The following is a 16964-nucleotide window of genomic DNA, read 5'->3' as shown; positions in this document are numbered from 1 at the left end:
TGCTACTGTTAAAATACAGTTGCTAGTGGGGATCTACATTTACTATTATTTACTATTACATTTACATTACAATTATTATATATAAGTAAAGTCTAATAATCTTTCATTGGCTGACTTTTAAGAGAATAAAACTGCTGTCATTCTGTGAGTGTCTCACCACTGGGGCTTCAGTACTGTGGTTTTGTATGAACCCAGCTGCTGTGGCCTACAAGTTTCGTAAACTTCCTGTACATGGGTTGGAAGCGAAAGTACCCAGCCTGCAATTTTGCGCCATTTTCTTTACATTATCTGTGGTTCAGTTGGTGACACGGTGAGTGTTTCTGGATTATAGGGCTCCTTCAATAAAAAGGCAGCTCTCGCGCTTGGGTTCTGGGTCTGGGTCTGGTGTCGGTGCGTCTTGCTGCTGCGCTGGTCCCACACTTACAGAGTCACTTTACAGAAGTGTGTAGAGATCGAGTCTGACGGACCTGCTGACTCAGATTGTGTTGTATACTGATTATGTGTCTGCCGCGGCATTAATGCCGGTTGTTTTCACAGTGTCATTATATCGTGTAGCTATATCGCGCTGTCACACACACATCTGTGTAACGACTTGTTAAATGGACTCGTGTTAGCTGCTTCACGATCTGTAACCCGACGTGTGTACTCACATTAGATCCTCAGAGCTAAGAGCTTATGAACCTTGTTTATTATAAGGGTTTAAGCCAAACAGGTTGAGGCCTTTCGACATGTTCGTTCATCTGTTTGTTGACGAGATCATGTAGCTACAGATCCAGCGGTAAATCCATTAATGTTACAAAGGATTTCTGGTACCACTTTCTCGTAACCCTTTATATAGAAGTTTCATATTGTAATTAATGGCTCCATTCACGGTAGTAGATCATTTTCTGGTTGCCAGGTTCCTCCTTCGGGATAAAGCACCTTGAACGGCCACTCCACTGATTTTACACATTAAGTTCAGTTTACTGCTATTCAGCCTCTGAAAACAGTAATAATGCCTTCTGTTGTTAAACGTTGGAGGAAAAAAACATCCTGATGATGTAATAAGGTGGTTGTAAAATCGAAACTACTGTCAACTTGCATTATGGGACAGCTAATTCGATATGTCATTTGGGGCTCTGGGAAATTGTGATGGGCATTGCTCTCTATTTTTGGAAATTATATAGATACAAATTATTCAATTAATCAAAAAAAAATCAGCAGATTATTCTATAATAAAAACCATTGTAGTTGCAGCCTGGGTTCAGCACATAAACCCCTGTAAAACCACGAATACAGATGAGAGATTCTTCTCATCTCACCAAACATCAACTAAAAAAAAACAAGAGTATTGTTGAAATATTCCTTTAACCCTGAAGGCTACTCTGGACAATGACTAATTGCTCATCCTCTGTCCGTTCAGTGAGGAGAAATGGGGGTTGAACTGCTGCTCATGGAGACTCTGGAGGAGCTGAGTAAGTGTGATTTTGAAAAGTTTAAGTGGCTCCTCTCGACGGACGTCATGGACGGCTGCAAACCAATTCCTAAGTCCCATCTGGAGGACGCACCCCGCACAGAAACTGTGAGTAAGATGGCTCAGAAGTACGATGACGACTTGGCTGTGAACCTCACTATTGAGATCCTGAGGAAGATGAACATGAACAATACTGCACAGAAGTTAAAGAACACACACACAGGTGCAGTGGATGGTGAGTTTCTTAAACTCACCTGTGAATCAAAGTAGCCAAAACCGGATTCTTTCCACACTTTGTTTACATGTGTCTGTACTGACTCTCTGTATCTGTATCTTTTCATCTGCAGGAGGAAAAACAGCTGCATCCTCCACCTCCTCCTCTGCTTCGGCACCTGCTGTTGCTCCGGCCACAATATCTGCTCAGCAGGGAGGTGTGGTCATCGCCCCGACAGTCAGTGGTTCCACTGCTGGATCATGGAATATAACTATCAACAAAGCGTGATTTGTTACCCTGCTAAATAAACAAAAAAACAAGCAGCGTGGCCTGTACTTTTTTTTTAACATGACACAATATACTACGAGGACTTAGAATAAAAACTGTATAAAGATTATAGTCAGTCCTGCACGAGAAACACATACTCTAGCAGTAATAATGAAAACTACTATATAGACAGTTACAAAGTGTGACTACGTTGAACTGCCACAACTACTTTAAAGAAATGTGTTTAGGAAAGGTGCAGGTGATACCAGTTATGTTAACACTGGCTCACTTCTTCAAATTCAACAGTTATTAATAAAACTAATTCTGTGACAGAGGGCCATTTAAAAGTGTTGATCCTGGGATTAAAGCAGGTGGTTGTCAACTCCACGTGGTGCCAGCAGGTGGCACTATAGGGTCACAATGATGTGACCTCCCCAGTGGACCATAAAGCTTCTGTGTTACTGTATCCAACAGCCAGTTCTCATTTCATTGATGAGAGCTGTCTATATCAAATCAGTCCAGTTCAATAATCAGGAAGAAGTAAATGTGAAGCTGGATGTTGTTTTCTTCCCATTTTTATGACATGGTTATTTAACCTTTGGAGGGATTTTCCTTCTGAAACAGTTTCAGATGTTCATCAGTTATTTATCAGCAGACAATAATCATAAATACATGTATAAAATTAGAAAGGGAAAGGAAAGAATTAGACATAATCAAGTAATTACATGTGAATTAATTTTCTTTATTATAAGAGACATGATGGTGATTCACTTTTGATTTATCTTTTTCTATCTTTCATCATCTGAATGACAGTTGCACAAAATCCCCTTCCTACATCCTCCTCCTCCTCATCTTCTGGTTTCACTCCTAATTCTAAGCTAACTTGATTTTGTATATACAGTATGTTCCAACCTGAATAGCCTATAGTCCACTGGAAGGGTTTCTTGATAAGGTTGATTGATTTCTGCAGACATTTAAAAGGCTATATTTAAAGTGAGACTATGTAACATCTAAAAGAGGAAATAACATAATCTCTCATTAGCAATAAATAACACCCTTGGTATGACCAGTAGTTTATAGCAGCTAAGGTTAGCAAACAATAGATATACATTGTTTTATAACTGACATTACTGAGTCAGTACTTTTGACTTGTCTTACTGTTACATTTTAGCGTGTCACAAATAAAGATTTTAATAATTTTATCACAAAAATAAAACCAAAACTAAACACACCAAATCTTACCTTGAGACATGCTTTAAGTGTACTGCTTGATTAAAAGTTGGTCTTTAGGTGCCTGTAGAAATAAGGATACTGCCATGTATGCTGGAGGTCAATAGGGGCCTAAAAAGAAGTTTTTGCTCTGGGACCATGTATTAGGTTGATTCGACCGTGGCTAAAGCGCTGGGTTGAGGGAGGATTTCCCCCAGTCTGGCACCCAAACAACTGCTCTTATTAACAGATTATGACTATTAGTAAGTATTATTAAGATAACTGATTTATTAACCATTAAGGAATACATTAAAATTACAGCCCTTTATAAATGGTGCCTTATCCAGATGAGGTGCTGAATACAAAATAAAAAGCACAGCTTTTGTCAGTATCTTTCTTTCATGGAAAATAAATTCATAAATCGATAAACAATAACTTAACTTCCACGTGTCAAACATGTTTGATGTCTGCTGACAGATTCCATACGACGTGGAGAGTCGGTCACATGAACTCTTTCAGCCGGAAGCTTACGAACCATGTGACCAAATCTAGGACAACTTGCACAAGGTGTAGTCAGGAAGTTAGAAGTAAAAAAAAAAAAAACTAGATTGTTTAACCGTCAAATAACACACGACCACGGACTATTCATGTGGAGTGCTTTTATAACTCACTTCTCACTTTTATAACTCACTCTCTTCTATTCTACTAGCTTCTGCTGTACGGCATAGACTCTGGAATTAAATCTGTCGCGGGTAATGGACGTAGGCCCGCAGCGGGTGACGTTTCTGTCCTCACCTTGCTTAATGTTTTGTTCTTGATTCAAGACCAGGAAGCGAAATTTTGCCATCTACAAGCTAGCTGGTACCTTGCGCGATGAAAGCACATAATAATCGGAAAACATAACATTAATGGTTATGATTTGATAACAAACGACGTATCATACGAGCCGATACAGTGAATTTAAAAATTAGCTCAGCTTGCATACTGTTAAGACTGCTATCTAGCTCGCTCTTCAGCCATCTGGCAGGATTGTCGCGCGCTAACATTAGCAGTTAGTTACCGTTAGCAGGTTGGTTACTGCCCGGTGATGGCTGTGGCACAGAGAGGCTGTGTTGTGGCTGGGTATTTACTCCTACTGGTGCTGACTGGGTGCAAAGCAAGGATACACAAGCTCACCCTGGAGGTACGGCGAGTATCTCTCAAGCTAGACTGGTGCTAGCTTATGAGCTAACGTAGAGTGTTAAGCTGTTTGGAGTCGTTTTATTAGCCGGCCAGTGTTCTTTAATTAGCTTTAGTGACAGAGGGCGATCCAAACGCGGTGTCCTGCTGTGACAGTGTAAAACTTGTTGCGAATTAAAGTCATAATAAGCGCAAGTAGTGAGGATGACAAGGAGTGTATTTGTGAACTGAAGCTGTTACTAAAGAGGTTGCCACAGCTGCTAATCTCTTCCTTTTAAATTTGCTCTTCTGTCCTCACAGAATGAAACTCGGTTTGCCGTCGACCTCAACAATTTTGGTTTCTTTGCTAATGGGACTCTGGATGTCAACCTGACTTCTCTGCGCTTCCAAAGTGATCAGTCGGTGAACTACAGCACTCACCCGGTAAATAAAAAAAAAAGAAGTGTTTTTTTTTGTGCGTGTGCCTGTGTGAGAGTTGTGTGTACATTTGCTTACCAAAAGACAAAGTGTAACTGACATATTTTGTTGATTTTTTTTTTTTTTTTTTTTGAAGTGAAATGAAATAAATGCACTGCAGCAATAAAATGTTCAAATGTTAATGTACTGTTACTTTTTATTACATTAATTTAAAAAATAAAAACAAACAAAAGTTTGGGCATCCTACTTGAAAAGCATCCTCCTCTTAGCCAATTATTAAGCATGGGGATGGAAATATTCTGCTTTGGGATTGTATTGCAGCCAGTGGCACAGGAAACATTTTACAGAATGGGGAGGGAAGAATGGGTTCCAGTAGATATAAGCAAATTCTGGATGCAAATGTCCTGCAGTCAGTCAAGAATCTGAAGTTTGTTTCTAAATCCACCATTAACTACTTCAAGAATCGCAAGTTGAAGCTTTTGGAACAGCCCTCTCAGTCCTCTGACTGAAACATCATTGAAAATCTGTAGGTAGATCTTAAACATGCACTGTGTGCAAGATGGCTTCAAAAATGTCTCAGATCTTGAGGTGATATTTAAGAGGAGTGGGTAAAGTAACAGTGCATTAACATTTGGAGAATTTTCATGTCTGCTTGCTGCAGGAGTAGCATTTACTTCTTTTCAATTCTAAAATCAATAAAATGCATACAACTGTACTCCTGAAATATAGCGACTACTGAAGTTTTCAACAATCAGAATCATGTTCTTCAAAATGGTTATTATTGAAAAGATGAAAAGAAAGAAGTGCAAACTGAGATGCATTTACTCAGTGGCCACTTTATTAGTTGCACCTGTACGATCCATTACAATTCATTATAACAGCTCTGCCATACAATCTGTCTTTACAAGCTTTGTAATGATCAGTTGTTGTTGTTGTTGACACTGTCATAAAAGATATGAAAAGACATTTAATCACTAGTATGGCTTTATTACTCAGGTCATAGCTAAAGGTAGTGTTCTACTGGACTACATTATATTGGGAGGTCTTTCCATTTTTTGTCCCTTCCATTTACTTTACAATATAAGAAACACCTTTTGAATATAATGCAGTCCAGTGCCACAACTCCAGAATAACCTCAGTGTTTAAAATCTATAAGTGAATTAACCACTTTATGTCAGCTAAATCAGCATGCTAAATATTTTTAGATGAAAGCTTAACAAATTGTACTTTGCTTCACACTTATGCGCTGCTGCACTCCTTTTAAAATGTTGTGTCTAACTTGATTTTATGCATTCTATGTATTGTATTTTTTAACTTTATTTTATTATTAATATTCATTGGGTTTTAGTTCCATCTTATGTTATGCATTGTATATTATGTATTCTGTTTTCAAAATGATATCTGATTTTTATTATTATTATCAAGTGAGTTCTATTTTCCATCTTATTTTAACCTTAATTATGGATTATGGCGTTCTCTCCCTGTTTTTATGTCCATTCTATGTCAATTTTCTATTTCCATTATTATTCATATTAATATTATTAGTATTATAATATAATGATATAATTTATTCCCCTAAGTGGTTAAAACACCCTTGCACTCAGTGACATGTTTCTTTATTATAATGAACATAGGCAGTGTAGTTTAACTTTTCTCAGTCCCACACCAGCTGACATAATATACTCACTAGTTCAATTACAGTGAGAAGCTATGTTTTAGGAGCCAGTAGAGACCAGTGAACCAGGTTAGGGAAGTTGGAAAGTATTGAGATATGGACTAATGTTAATACTAATACTTAGGTATTGTTGGTGTTGGTCATTTAGTGGGAATTGTTGACAATAAGGAAAATACAACACGAGTAACAACCATTTTATCCTTTCAATAATACCTCAGGAACTTATTATGTGTGGTAGTTTTGTATTAGCTAGTGAATATGCAGTTTAATAGATCTTGAAAATGTGCATGTAGTTGTGGAGTATGCAGAGATGCAGAGCGCTAATGATTGGTCAGTGTGATCAATTAGTGGCTCGTGGATTAGAGGAATGTTTCCCAGCATCATTGAAATGTCATGCAAACTAAACAGAGGTATCACAAATTAGTAAACTAATTTGCATTCTAGCAGGTGGGATGAATGGTTTCACCTGTAGAGGTTTGACCCGTGATTTTACTTTGGCCACCATAAGTTGGTTTCAAACATTGGGAGCTCTCAGGTGGAGCCAGATTCATGATATATATATAGATATAAATACTGGAAATCATGTGTTTTTCGACCCATTGACTGAACGCATTTATGATACTGTGTTTAGGTTGGTTTCAGCCTCTCCAGGTCACGTGTGAACGGGGTCTTGTCCTACACGGTGAGTACATTCAATCATAAATATTTCTGCAGGACTAATTCATAATTGACTAATTGTCATGCTACTATTCTTTCAAGGAAAACTTTTGTCATGTGTCCTAAGATACTGATGCATCAGATCATTGATACTACAGTGTAGGGTTGGTGATGAGATGTGCACTGTGTTGTTCAAATGTGACTATTCATCTGTGATTTTTTAAATTCTTTTTTCTACAGGCGGAGGAGACAGAAGTGTGCCCGCTCACTCTGAAAGAGTCCACCAATGACGAGCCTCTCATTCTTTTTCTTATCGATGTCAACAACCTCAGGTGTGTATGTTTCAGCACCAGTGTTAAGAAGTGTGTATTACTGTGCCATTATAAACTATCGTGAAAGTTGACTGTATAATGTGTGTGGTGTGTTTGTGTAGTGTCACCATGAACGCTATCAGTGCGAAGGATAACATCTTGATTGCAAAGCCAAAGGCTGAAGCACCTAAAGGTCTGTGTTGATCACACTTCACACCTCTTACAAAATCATTCAGTGTTTTATTTCCTTTTTTCAGCCATATTTAAGCAGCAGAATGAATGACAGATCATTTTAAAGAGACTGTACTTGACCTTTGTGTGTCCTGTAGGTCAGAGGAAAACCAGGGAGGCTCCTGAGGAGAATAAACCAAACACGAACATAGACGTGCCACACAATGAGATGAATCAGAAAACAAAGAATCCAGAGCCTGTAACTGAGAAGAAAGATGCTGACGCAAATGTTCCAAAAGTACCAGTAGAAGCTAAAAAAGTGGAGGAAAATAAAATCTATGTAAGAAGTGTTTCTGTGTCAGTTTGTGTCTGTGTGATCTATTCAGGAAATCAGTTTCTAATCTGTACTTGCTTTCAGCTGGAGAAGACCAAGAAAATGACTTTAGCTCTGGACAAAATTAACGACTCCTACAACTTCAGTGTGAGTACGCCTTCCTTAACCATTATATGTAACGTGGAGCAATAATATTTAATTTGGTTGTTGTGTTAAATTCTCTGTCCCTCCTCCTGCAGTTCCACATGGTGGTGGGCTTGCTGGCGCAGGGTCTGTACAGCCTCAAGTTCCACTACTGTAAGAACAGGGGGCCTGGAGTCAAACTGCCCTACTCCTTCACTGTAAGTTGAGTGTGCTTGTGTTTGTGTTAGTGTGTGTATGCTCAGGTGTGTGCATTGGTTAACTTGAGTGTGTTGTCTGCAGGTGGAGGTGACAGAGAGGAATCCAGGTGGCTACCTGTCAGCAGCAGAAATTCCTCTGTCCCGCCTTTACATTTGCATGGCTGGAGTCTTCTTCTTTGCTGCCATGGTCTGGGTGTACACACTCATGAAGCACAGGTACACACACATGCAGACACACTGACATGAATGCTCACTGTACTGTGAAACAGAAACGTACAGCTTCCTCATTTAAAGATGCCAAATCACTCAGTAGTGTGCGGAACAACTATTTGCAGAGTCATGTTTTAGCATATCCTGTAAAGTTTTCAATGCATCCACATTAAATCAGGACCTACTTGTTTCCTACAAGTTCCTTGACCTTCAAGAGCCTACAGCCATGCTAGCACCTCTGTGAGGCTACACTTAGGCACAATGTTGCTTTGAGCTAAATGCCAACAGCAGCATATTAACATGCTAACATGCTGCTGTTTAGCAGGTATAATGTGGCCCTACCATGTGACTGACTAAACAGGAAACAGAAAAATCAGACACAACTGCTCCGCAAATCTTCCTACTGCCCTCTGATTGGCTGATTAGGTGGAACCACGTGGCTGTAGCCATTTGCTGTAACTGTCACAGTGTCACAATGTGAAGCATTGTCACAATGCTTCACATTGTGACACTGGGAAAGGAGAGTGGGCTAGTATAGATGTGCCAGACAAACTCTATTGAGACGCTTGTTGCTTTTTCATGCTGCCTTTCACCTACAGGTTCATGGCTAAATGCAGCACAGCTGTAGCGTTTACATCCGTGTGTGCATGTGTGAGCATTCTAGTGCTGCACAATGTGCTTCATTTGGCTAACGCTACCTCAGTTTCTTTGGTGTGTTAGACCTGCATTTAATTATGTATCATTTTCCAGTTTGTAAACCACACATGCCCCTGACTGGAAAAGTGGATTGAAAAGGACAGAGCATTTAACTGCCATGGAGCCACTGTGAAGTTGTTCAGAGTGGCGGTGGGCAGATAAAATAAACTTGAAGTTCACTGTCTTTGTATTTAGAGAACATCTATGCATTAGAAATATGTGCAGAATACTCGGCTGTGGTGCAAAAGGTTGTGGTTAGGAAGAGAAGAGAAGAGGAAGACAAAATCAACAGATGTGCTCACCTAAAACTACGAGGATAGAAGTGTGTTGACCAAGACATCTTTTTTTAACTGCAGTATTAGCATGCTAATATTTGAGCACAGCTGAGGCTGATGGGGTTGTCATTAGTTTTGCAGACAAATTAAAATTTTGACTTGATGATGGTTCTGGATGAAAAGTTAGACGATTACCAAAGTTATTACAGTTCAGCTTAACAGGAACAGGAATGTCTGTACCAAACATCCACCCAGTCTGTGCCATCAGTTTCCAATCCAACAGCTGCTGAGATAGATAAATCAGTATGGACCAAAGTGGTGGAGCGACCTTCCAACCAACTGATGCACAGCATTAAGCCTCTGCAGTAAAGTAAAGACAACACTAGTAACTCTTCTTGTTTTTTGGTTTTAGTTTACAGACATTACTGTGGGGTGCCACTTTCACTCGTGATTAATCATGGTGTTTTGGGCATAACATGCAATGAACCAATCAGAGTGCTATCTCTCATTCCCCTAAAAAGCCAAGCGCACTTGCACCTGGTATTATAATGGCACAGTGTTTCACACAGAATTCATACACACACACACACACACACACACACACACACACACACACACACACACACACACACACACACACACAGAGCAGCTCTGAAAGGGCACTGAAGGGAAAAGGAAGGGCTGAGCAAATTGGAGCGCCGCGCAGAGCAACGACACAAATCACAGCATTAGACATCTTTTATGTTACCTGTGTAATACAGATTCATTGGCGTATGAAATATTTGAACATCTTTCCCTATGCGCTCGTTTGCAGGTACAGTGTGTTTAAGATCCACTGGCTGATGGCTGCGCTGGCCTTCACCAAGTCCACGTCATTGGTTTTCCATAGTGTAAGTGCACCATCGCCACATCCTCTCTTCTGTCTCATGTAATGTTGGTTGTTTATGAAACCTCTCTCTTTGTGTCTCTCAGATCAACTATCACTTCATCAACACGAAGGGGCATACTATTGAAGGCTGGGCTGTCATGTATTACATCACACACCTGTAAGTGCAATTCCTCCAGGATATGAAGTGTAATCTGTTTTACTTGGATTTATACCTGAGTTTGTGTTGATGCGCTCCCCAGGCTCAAAGGCGCTCTCCTGTTCATCACACTGGCACTGATCGGCACCGGCTGGGCTTTCGTTAAATACATCCTGTCTGACAAGGAAAAGAAGATCTTCATGATCGTCATCCCCCTGCAGGTGTGTGTGTGTGTGTGTGTGTGTGTGTGTGTGTGTGTGTGTGTGTGTGTGTGTGTGTGTGTGTGTGTGTGTCTGTGCTTCAGAAACAGTGGTTGTGTGTGATTGTTTACACTCAGTGGATTACTGTTGGCGACCCGCTCACCTGTCACCCTCCAGGTCCTGGCTAATGTTGCCTACATCATCATCGAGTCAACAGAGGAAGGCTCCAGTGAATACTATCTGTGGAAGGAGATCCTCTTTCTGGTCGACCTCATCTGCTGCGGAGCCATCCTTTTCCCTGTTGTCTGGTCAGTGTGTGTGGTCTATCTAGTTCGACTGTTCCATTTAGTTTTCCACTACGGCTACTTGAGATAACAGAATGTGTATGGCAAAACAAAGCACTTTGAGTGCTGTCTGGTACCTGAAAAGCCCCATTTTCAAAGCATTTTGTAGAAAAAAATGAATTTAACTTACTAACAGCAGTAAGAAAGTGGTTGATTGCCATGAGACAAAGAATAATTCTAGGCTGCAGGCATGATGATGGGCTGTGTGAGTAGCACCACCAGCCAATTAGAGTCAAATCGAGCCATTGCGTTTGTGATTATTTTGGCAGATGTTGCAATTGCGATATGAGTCACAATTTCAGGTGGAGTGAAAATTTTTGGATTTTATTTTCACGGAAAAAAATTTAAATGATGTGATTTTTGCTGGGGTTTGTACCAAAAAAGCATGTTCCCTTACCTCTGGAGAATATGATTTGTAGGCTGGGGCATCTGTAGCACCACAATGCTTCATTTATGGTATATTGTGACACATTTTACCTTTTATCAACAAAAAAAATTGCAGCTCTGGCAATTTGGATATTGCGATTTCCATTAGGTTTGGATTAATTGTGCAGCTCTACTTCCCATTCATTTCTATGTGACATGAGGCAAGACACATTCACTTGTGGTCACAAATTGATGCCCACCTCCTTCGCTATGTGCAGAATCTTATTCAAGTTTAACATATGAAATCGATGTCTGGCCAGTTTGAGAGAGGGGCTGGGATTACCCTCTTATTCAGAAAATATTGTTTGTTTATGTTCTTGTTTTATACCTGGATGCTGAAATAATACAAGCAGCAGAGGAGGAAGGATGTTGCTTTGTTTGAGTTAGTGTAAGGACAAATTAAATTTTGACTGGCACATTTCGGTCTGACTGTAGTTTTAGCTTTTTGTCCTCTCAGCCGACTCGCCTCATGAATAGTAATGAAAACTACTGAAATTTTCAATTTGACTCCAAAATTTCCAGGTATAAATTCCAACATAAGTAAATGATGAATAATAAGTGTTACACTGACCATGCGTGCAAGTTTATGCATGATGATAAATAACATTTTGTGTTTGCACAGTATGGCTGCGACTTACAATTATGTTCATTATTGATTAATCTGACGATTATTTTCAGGATTAATCAATTAGTCATTTTATCTATAAAATGTCAGAAAAGTGGAATCGTATTCCCACAGATATTCAGTTTGCAGTGACATTAAACACAGATAAGCAGCAAAATCTTCACAGCTGGGAAACTCAAACCAGAGTATTTGGCATTTTGAGTAAAGTAATTTAATGACTATTCAATTTTTAGAATAATGATTTTCTGACGATCCACTAATCAATTAATTGTTTTAGCTCTAGTGATTATGTATTCTTAAACAAAAAATTGTTGTTTTTAGGTCTATCCGTCATCTACAAGAGGCTTCAAGCACCGATGGCAAAGGTGAGAATCCTGATCAGTTACAGCTTTAAAACCTTCAGGCTTATTTTTTTGGAGAGTTGGTCATTTATTTGTTTTTAAATTTGGTTAACGTCTCTTTCAGCTGCCATGAATTTGGAGAAGCTCAAGCTCTTCCGGCATTATTATGTGATGGTAAGAGCAAATGCAGCTCAGCAGTATTTCAGTTCTGTCATCGCCCCCCCACCCACCCACCTACAAAGATCTGACGATTACTGGATCGCCAGTGAAATTGAAATTGTAGACCACAATATAGTTTGACAGCTTAATCCCCTCAGATTGCAACTCAACATTAAAGACTGAAGTTTGTGGTGATGTTGCTTAATTGTTTTTATTATCTGGCATCAAGCATTATTCTTACAGTAAATTATACTGAGTCACGGTGTTTGGCAAGGCCACCCCGTGCTTCTCATTCAGCACAGTCACTGCTGCAGAGCCAGAACAAAAGCTTTGCAAACAACCACACACTGCGTGACATCTCCAATAATATATGTCATTACACTTGGTCACAAAGCAAGTTTTACAAACCTTGTCTAAGATGCTAAATGATTGAAAAATCCACATTGATCAAAGCAACCAGCTGCCAGTTTTGTGTGATTTCTGACATCCTGTTCTCTTTTTTTTTTTAGATTGTGTGTTACATCTACTTTACGAGGATCATAGCCATTCTGCTCAAGGTCACTATGCCTTTCCAGTGGCAGTGGTGCTATGAGGTAAGGCAGCTACAACAAGGTGCAATAACAATCTGACTTCATTACTTTAAAGAGCATTTGTTTGTAAAGGTCAAAGACACCCTGTACCTTACCCTGACTCAGCAATGACTGGGCATAATTGGTTGTGTATGTACGCCACTTGATGTTTGCAAACACATTGCATATTTAAAGGCCTTTATTGCTTAGCAAATGGTCAAGAACACCGTTCGTGCCTCCAGAGGTTTGATAGGATCTTAGTATTACTGGTAGGAGAAATTTTTGCAGCCTACACTCATTAAGTCATGTAACCGTTTTTCTATTTCCCATCAATTTTGAAAATCAGTGACAACGCAAGGACTAAGATTTATGTTTGAATGGTCTGATGCCAGTTAAATGAAGCTCATTTACATACTGGGTGTGAAGCAGTTTGTTGGTGAGGACATCTTAATAATCTTTCTACCAGCTGTCATTGAACACCATCCACACTCTCTTATGTTTCTTCAGTTTCTGGTGGAGGTGTCCACTCTGATCTTTTTTGTGTTGACGGGCTACAAGTTCCGGCCAGCATCCAATAACCCCTACCTCCAGCTCCCCCAGGACGAGGAGGACGTGGAGATGGATGAAGTGTAAGCACACACATCTGTATGAGCCCATACCTTCCGTTCAACCCTTTGAACTACACTGTTTTTGCTCAGTTTTTACTACCTGTATGTGCAGGCGTGTGGCACTACATTTCTTACACAGTGTTTACATTTACACAGGATGCATTCAGGCACAGTTGTGAGTATAAGTCCCTCTTGTTTTTGGTAGCGCTCAGAGCCCAACACTCAATCACTGTAGTTACGAATGTAGAATGGAGGAAAATGGAGTTGATGCCAACCAGCAACATCCAGGGCTGAAAAACAAAGCTAACACGGAAGCTCCAAAACCTGCAGATCTTCAAATGGCCACTTGAGGCTGGCTCCAAAAGCAAGTCGATCCCTATAGCCTCCCATGTTAAAATGCCAAAATTTACAGTAGAAATAAACATATTTAGAGTCTGGTACAGAAAACGGGTTTGGTCTCTGTAGCTAATATCCCCCTTCATGACCTGATTAAATTTTATTAAGGCTTAAAGTTCTGAATAATTGAGGGTGTGACACTTTGAGTGACAGGTGGGTGAGCTTACCACAAAGTCACGGCTCCACACCTCTTTGCCTATTTCTCGATTAGCTGGGGTTAGGCGGAGTCAGGAACTGCCAAGTTGGCAACAACAGAACAGCCCACTCTGAGCCTCAAAACCCCTCTACAGAAACCTATGGATGATGTCATGGGCCATCTTTACTGAAAGGCTATGATTGATATGTAAAAATTAAGAGTATTATATAAAACATATTTATCTGTTGTGGATATCAGGTATCACTATCACTGGAGAGAATAAACCACACACACTGATAAAAGTTAATACAGCATTTCTGTTTAAATAAAGTGTTGTTACAACTCTCTGTTTCTCCCTGTGTCCAGAGTGACTGAGTCAGGTGCACTGGAGGGTATTTCCAAAGTGAAGAAGACGTCTAACGGACGTGAGCGCCAGAAAGAGTCGACCTTGTGAGCAGGAAGCTGCATCTTCGGGAGGGACCCGTTAAACATCCCCAGGCCAGCCGGTATAAAGGGGTGCACATGGACCAAGGCTCCCCACCCACATTGACAGCTATCATTTTGAAATTCTTGTGGTTGCAAGAGTTTCAAAAGGTTGCACTTCCAGAAAGGAGGCGTGACCACTGTCTGGCTATGCAAAAAAGAAAAAAAAACGAAAAAAAAAAAAAACACTAACTTTGTTGGACGCTCTCCATTTCCTTGAAATACTCCACCGAGAAACTCTGAAAGGTTTCAGGAGGAGATGAGTTCCTGCCCCATGGATGGGTGGAGATATGGAAAGGAGCTCTGAGGTTCTTTACAGTTCCCCTCTCTCTCTCTCACTCTCTCTCTCTCTCTCTCACTCTCTCACTCACTCTCTCTCTCTCTCTCTCTCTCACTCACTCACTCACTCTCTCTCTCTCTCTCTCTCTCTCTCTCTCTCTCTCTCTTCCTCTCTCCAAAGATAATTATAATTATCATTTTAGAGAAAGACTTGCTTTCTGGTGTGTTTATATCAGCTATTTAAAAACGGTACTTCTGCGAGCCTCTTAGCTGTACCTTCTCGTGTGTAATGTGAGTAAACGTGCGTGTGTGTGTGTGTGTGTGTGTGTGTGTGTGTGTGTGTGAATGTGTGAATGTGAGACAACACAGGATTTGAACACAACTGCTTTTTCCCCTTTGGAGACAATAGCCCGTACTCAGGTAAAAGGCTAATCAGTATATATTAAAAATTTAGGCAACAATCTAAACATGTTGTTTCTCTTTCCCACTGTTCAGGGCTCAGTAATGTCCCATCAGTTAATACACAACGTCACCACCACACAGTACATATGTTACTTTTTCTTATATATTTGATTTATATATTGAAATATATATATATGGATGGACGGAAGATGTTGTATATTTCAATATATTGACTTATTACATATTGAAATGTTATATTTCAGTATTATTGTTTATGTTGGAGAGGTGAGAGTTCCTCCCAGTCCGTCATATGGACCGCTGCTGTAATTTAGCTTTAGTGGTTGAGGTCGGCCCACATCTCTGTGAATCCACTCCAGATGGTGACATGTGGACCTCTTAATGTATAAACACGTTTTTGGATCAGTCTGTTAAACAACCAGAGCAGTGGCCCTAATTGTATTCAACGACAGCCTTGTTTTTTTTCCTTTTTGTTTTTTTCTTTATTTTTGGCCACGCTGTGCCAATCTGGGCAGAGAAGTGACCTAACTGATCGTTTTTGAATTCGACTGCTTTTTGGTTTTACCTTTTTGCTCTTGATGTGAAGCTTGTTTTATTACTTATTGATGACTTATTGGTTTATGAAAGATCAGAAACAACTGCAACCAAGTAGGTTAGGTGGCCATTTGTAAATAATTTACAGAAGAAGACTGTTGATACAAAAGGAGGCACATAACACTTTCATAAGAACTGCATAGGAGCTTTATAGACAGTGTTTCAGACAGCAATGACACAGGTTCAGTTTCAATGAGATTTTTTGATTCCATTAATAAATGAAGGGGAAGAGTAAATGTTAATCAAGGAAAGACTACTGAGATTTAACCACAGACACTCCTGTACATTGAGGACAGAGCTACACGGTGTTTACAGACTGTAAATGTGTCTCCAGGCTCTGGGTGTCGGGTACCTGGTAGGACAAGAGTTAACAGACAGTAAACTGGTTGAGTGAAGAAGGTTTTGTGCTTGTTACACAGGGCTGTTTGTGTGAACTGTCACAATAAAGCTGGTGTTCTGGAAAGGTCTCAAATGAAGCTGTTGTGTATATTTGTCTTGAAGCAATATTTTATTTATTTTTTTACTTATTTTTTGTGTCTGTTCAAAGGAATAGTTCCACATTTTAGAAAATGTCTTTATTCACTTTCATGCTGATGAGAGAATTGATATCAGTGTCATATCTGTCTGTTAAATGTGAATCTACAGCCAGGAGAAAGTTATCTTACCATAAGCTAGCTTGGCACTTTCCAAACGTAACAAAATTCAGACTTTATCTCTCAATTGCTTAATACATACAGAAACCAAACTGTAAAATGACAAATTATGGTTTTATAAGGGATTGTATTGTATTGTATTTATTTGGAGGCAGTCACTGTGCGGGACCAGGAAGTAGTCCAGCACACAAAATCTCAATTTGTCGTTTTTACACAAAAACGAGTTGATTAATCGATTAGTCAATCAAAACAAAATTTAATTTAGCTCTCCTATTATAGTAAATTGAATATGGGTTT

At 39.7% G+C, this 16964-nt stretch overlaps 2 protein-coding genes across 4 annotated transcripts; both read left to right on the top strand.

Annotated features, from left to right (window-relative positions):
• The first annotated feature begins 214 nt into the window (after nt 1–214).
• On the top strand, nt 215–1990 carry LOC111216612 (pyrin-like). Of its 2 annotated transcripts, none has more exons than XM_022738189.1 (3): nt 215–310; nt 1403–1676; nt 1801–1990. In XM_022738189.1, exons 2-3 carry the CDS (start codon nt 1412–1414, stop codon nt 1953–1955), a joined length of 420 nt encoding a protein of 139 aa, XP_022593910.1. In that variant the 5' UTR covers nt 215–310; nt 1403–1411; the 3' UTR covers nt 1956–1990. The 2 variants fall into 2 exon arrangements, with proteins under 2 accessions (XP_022593910.1, XP_022593909.1); XM_022738188.1 differs by having other exon boundaries at nt 1403–1688.
• Nucleotides 1991–3975: 1985 nt separating this feature from the next.
• On the top strand, nt 3976–15103 carry LOC111216605 (protein GPR108-like). 2 transcript variants are annotated; one of them, XM_022738179.1, is made up of 18 exons: nt 3976–4326; nt 4623–4745; nt 7046–7096; nt 7312–7403; nt 7505–7575; nt 7712–7893; nt 7972–8034; nt 8127–8228; nt 8311–8444; nt 10224–10299; nt 10382–10455; nt 10538–10655; nt 10812–10942; nt 12351–12394; nt 12495–12544; nt 13039–13122; nt 13606–13727; nt 14605–15103. In XM_022738179.1, the coding sequence occupies exons 1-18, from the start codon at nt 4231–4233 to the stop codon at nt 14690–14692; spliced, it is 1701 nt and encodes a 566-aa protein (XP_022593900.1). In that variant the 5' UTR covers nt 3976–4230; the 3' UTR covers nt 14693–15103. The 2 variants fall into 2 exon arrangements, with proteins under 2 accessions (XP_022593900.1, XP_022593901.1); XM_022738180.1 differs by lacking the exon at nt 14605–15103 and having other exon boundaries at nt 13606–13731.
• The last annotated feature ends 1861 nt before the right edge of the window (nt 15104–16964 follow it).

This window comes from Seriola dumerili, unplaced genomic scaffold (assembly GCF_002260705.1).
Source record: "Seriola dumerili isolate Sdu_G_001 unplaced genomic scaffold, Sdu_1.0 BDQW01000035.1, whole genome shotgun sequence".
Classification (NCBI taxonomy): Eukaryota; Metazoa; Chordata; class Actinopteri; order Carangiformes; family Carangidae; genus Seriola; species Seriola dumerili.
Note: the sequence above shows the minus strand (reverse complement) of the source record. Positions and strands in the feature narration are given on the sequence as shown.